This window comes from Fulmarus glacialis, unplaced genomic scaffold (genome assembly GCF_000690835.1).
Source record: "Fulmarus glacialis isolate BGI_N327 unplaced genomic scaffold, ASM69083v1 scaffold45262, whole genome shotgun sequence".
In the NCBI taxonomy this organism is placed as follows: Eukaryota; Metazoa; Chordata; class Aves; order Procellariiformes; family Procellariidae; genus Fulmarus; species Fulmarus glacialis.
In genome coordinates this window covers 2762-6752 of record NW_009200601.1, presented here as the reverse complement: position 1 = coordinate 6752, position 3991 = coordinate 2762, and the positions used below count along the sequence as shown (strand labels likewise).

The window sequence follows — 3991 nt, the reverse complement described above, 5'->3', positions numbered from 1 at the left end:
TGCAGAAGGGGGAGGGGCCGGCGCGGAGCTGGGGGCAGCGAAGGCCTCGCCCTGGACGTGCAGTGGGAACTCGGTGTGGCCCGGGGTCTCCGGTGGCGTTCCTGTAGCGTCTGCCCGGACCGCTCGTGTGGAGCGGTATGAGGACAGCATCGCTGCGCTTCCGTCGGCGTCCAGATGTCACGACTACCGTCAGACCTGGTCCGCGGGAGCACCGTGCTTGTGCTGTAGCTTGGGAGTTTGAGTAGGGTTTTAGGCTGTGGTTTGGGAAGGGTGTCTTAAAGCATCTGGTCTAAAGAACCAAAGTTCTGTAGAAGACGCTATTTAGATGTACTGCATCTAATGCTTAGATTTGCTGAAGCAAACAACTGGACTTGTAAGTAATTTGGGTAGAGAATATTGGGATAAAATAGGGAGGAGAGCCCTTTCAGGCTGTCATATCTCCTACAGATAGAACTGTCATAAAAAAACCCACACTATATCTGCAAAAGGAGGGTTTGGGTTTTGGATATTCCAGTACGGTAGTCTTGCCGTACAGAATCTGCTGGGAAGCGATAGCTAAGTAAATGGACTGATTGAATCCTCAGGTGCTCTCCTGGTAATTTGTTTATACTTCGAATTTAATTGTATGGCTAATGATAAATCAGCCTGCTAATTCTGCCTGGTATTCTAGGCAAGGAGGTTAGTGTAACTATGCAGGAAGGAATTGGATAGAGTATTGGTCTCTGTGTGTTCCTTATGCCAAGTTTTGAATCATTTACATACAGAAAGCGCATCATTACTTGAGGACAGACACTTGAAAAGTGTGATGCTGGATATGGCTGCTCATGCTGCGCCTAGAATACAGTGCAGTAGTGGATGCAAGTGGTAATTTGAGCTTTCCTCAGAAAAAATAAGCTGCTTCATTGTATTATGAAAACAAAAACTGGAACATCAGGCTTTATTGTGAGAGAACTAAATTAGGCCTGGAAAAATCCTTACAATGGAATGCCTTGTAAGAGATCAGTTTAATCAATGGAACAAAATTACAAACTTTACATTTTTTTAAATTATGTTCTAGAACTTAGCATTGTCAGAGCTGTGTAAAGAAATACAAAAGCATAACTGTTGAAAAACACTGAATCAAAGAATTACTTGATATGTTAATGTAAACTGTGATAATGTCTTTCATAGAAACAAAGCTTATGCAAAATACTTTACCTTCTCAGGTTTTTCAGTTCTTGAATGCAAAATGTGAGTCTGCATTCCTTTCCAAGAGAAACCCCCGTCAAATCAACTGGACTGTTCTGTATAGGCGTAAACACAAGAAAGGACAGTCAGTAAGTATATACCAAGTAATGCTGCTCTAAAGTTTTCCATCAAAAGATGTGGTCTGTTAGAATAGAGGTGACTTGAATATGCTGGTGTTTAGCAGAAGCACGGCCCATATAACCAGGATGAAGACTGGCCAATAATGAAGGAAATGTGAGTGCGTTTACATGAGTTTATATGTTGCTTTATGTTTGAAAGGTAACCAGTTCAGCAAAAGCATTTTATTTGTATTGTATCACTTCTTTGAGGGCTCACTCAGAACCACAGTAGGTTCAGTTTATTTTAACCCTTGTATGAATGGCATATGTTGTAAAAAATTAGTTTTACAAAAGGTGGGCAATGCTGTTTAATATGTAGACTTTCTAAAAGTTTGGACTTGTAAACTTCCTGAATGATGATAGCCTAGAGAGCTGAAAATCTGGTGGATCATATTTCTAAACGGATGATTTGGGGGTTAAAGTGTGGGGGAACTTTTCACGTACCGTTCTTGAAAACTTGGGGCTGTAACTTAGTAGGAGGACTTTCCTATGTAGTTGTCATTGCATGTAAAAGATAAATTAATAAGGCATGTAGCATGAGGTATTTTCAATGCTCTTGCTTAAACTTGCACAGTAAAAGAGTATTTAGAAAGGCTTACATATGTGTTACAAGTCAATGTTTTTACCCGTTTGTTTGGAGAAGGAAGGTTGATGCTCAATGGCTTACGCTGCTGCCCAGCACCATGATACCACTTGAAACAGGTGGGAAGTGTCTTCCGTTCAGAAGATTCCATCAAAGTGGACTTTATCCCTCCCCCCTTTTTTTTTCTGGGAGTTACAGAAACCTGAACTGGCATTCTCCAAAATACTTACATTAATACCTTGCAAAGGAGAATACATTGTTCATTTTTAGCTATTCATCTGCTTTGGCAAATCAAGAAATCGGTTATCTCCAAAGTAAGGAGTAAAATTATACTGTATACAGTTTTAATAGCTTCATTCTTAATGCAGCTTGTTTCTGTAATTGTCTTTAGCCTTTTATTTAATGTTTTGTGATACTAATTATCTGTCTTCATCTTCTGCTGTTTTAGGAAGAGATACAAAAGAAGCGCACGCGTCGTGCTGTTAAATTTCAGAGGGCTATCACTGGTGCATCTTTAGCTGAGATTATGGCTAAACGAAATCAGAAGCCCGAAGTACGAAAGGCGCAGAGAGAACAAGCCATTAGGTGAGAAATCAGAGATAAGTGGAGCTATCCCAGGCTTTTCAAAGATTATTAATGCTTTTCATACAAGAGCTTAAACTCTAGATGAGCTCCGTGTTTTATAAGCCTTTTTTGTGTTTGGTTTTTTTTTTTTAATCAGTGTATTTGGAGGTAATACAGAGTAATCTCAGCAAGAGATAGTAGCAGCAGAGAAAGAGTTCTTCTTGCCCTCTCCCTTTGTGAAAGTATCGCTTTTGTCACACACAGTTCTGCTGTCTCTGTAGTAGTCTCACTAGAGGGTACTGAATGCAGAGGATAAACCTGAAATAAGGCATTCCTTTTTTGATCTTAGGGAGATCTTACAGTGCTGAGACAAAGAAACAGTGAAGAGCAGACACAGATAACTGTTACTCTTTTTCTGTGAATTAACAGGGCTGCAAAAGAAGCCAAGAAGGCTAAGCAGGCAACCAAGAAAACGGCTGTTTCTGCCGCAAAGGTAAGATGCGATAGGTGGACAGAAGTAATGAAATGGAATATACCGTGTTGTAACACAACATTCTGTTGCAGTGCTTAATTGGAAATTCCCATTTGTGTTTGGAAGAAGCATTTGCTTACCTATTTTGATCTGGAAGCACCTGGACCAAGCTTTTGTACTTAAGTTAAACATACCCAAACGGCTGAAGAGAATGAACCTTTTTTACAGAAGAAATAAATATTACAGTAAAACAACTTTCTGATCATATGTCAGAGATTCTCGATAGTTAAAAACTTGTCTGAGAACTTGGTAACAATATATTGATGAATGCTAGCATCTGTTTCATTATTCCTTATGAATTAATACCACATGTTGGCATCATACATGTTGTAGGCTTACAGTGTTGTGTGTGTAACAATCTGTTAACATGATTCTAATCTGATAGATTGTAATTCTAATTTAATTCTAATTTGACCTGATTTAAATTGCCAGATTTCTGTCAAGAATCTTAAATACACAGGGACACTTTCAGGACTGCAGAAAAAAATTGCTTCTCTTCGCTCATACTTCATTATTTCTCTACAGGCTCCTACAAAGGCGGCACCTAAGCAGAAGATTGTGAAACCAGTCAAGGTTTCTGCTCCCCGTGTTGGCGGAAAGCGCTAACTTGCCAAACTGTTAGTCATGCTGAATAAACATCTGACTAACTTTCATAACTTGTGCCATGTTCTCTTCAACTGTGTGACATATACTGAAGAGAATTAATCTATGAAACAACCATGTCTGTTTTTGCAGACTGAAAAACATCTTCTTGCCAGAAACCATTTGGTTTCTTAGACAATCTCCTGTATTAGCACACATTTCATAAGTCTTCAATGAATGATCCAGGTGGCAGGGAAGATGGAGCTGATGTTTGAGAAGCTGTTCTTCCCTGAAGGACAAAACAGCACGAGTACAAGTTTATTCCGCATCTATGTCAAATGACATAAAAAGAAGTTTCCAAGTTCAGAGATGTAAACTAAAGGG

General features: G+C 39.5%; 1 protein-coding gene across 1 annotated transcript; it reads left to right on the top strand.

The window, feature by feature from the left end:
- Positions 1–137: 137 nt before the first annotated feature.
- Positions 138–3678, top strand: RPL24 (ribosomal protein L24). The gene is made up of 5 exons (XM_009573659.1): positions 138–198; positions 1171–1316; positions 2378–2514; positions 2923–2986; positions 3551–3678. The coding sequence occupies exons 1-5, from the start codon at positions 138–140 to the stop codon at positions 3629–3631; spliced, it is 489 nt and encodes a 162-aa protein (XP_009571954.1). The 3' UTR covers positions 3632–3678.
- Positions 3679–3991: the final 313 nt, after the last annotated feature.

Excerpts from the sequence above, each read along its gene's own strand:
- RPL24 (XM_009573659.1), top strand. The coding sequence starts at position 138 with ATGAGGACAGCATCGCTGCGCTTCCGTCGGCGTCCAGATGTCACGACT. Across the intron at positions 2,515-2,922 it reads CAGAGAGAACAAGCCATTAG|GGCTGCAAAAGAAGCCAAGA; the intron begins GTGAGAAATCAG and ends GTGAATTAACAG. Across the intron at positions 2,987-3,550 it reads CGGCTGTTTCTGCCGCAAAG|GCTCCTACAAAGGCGGCACC; the intron begins GTAAGATGCGAT and ends ATTTCTCTACAG.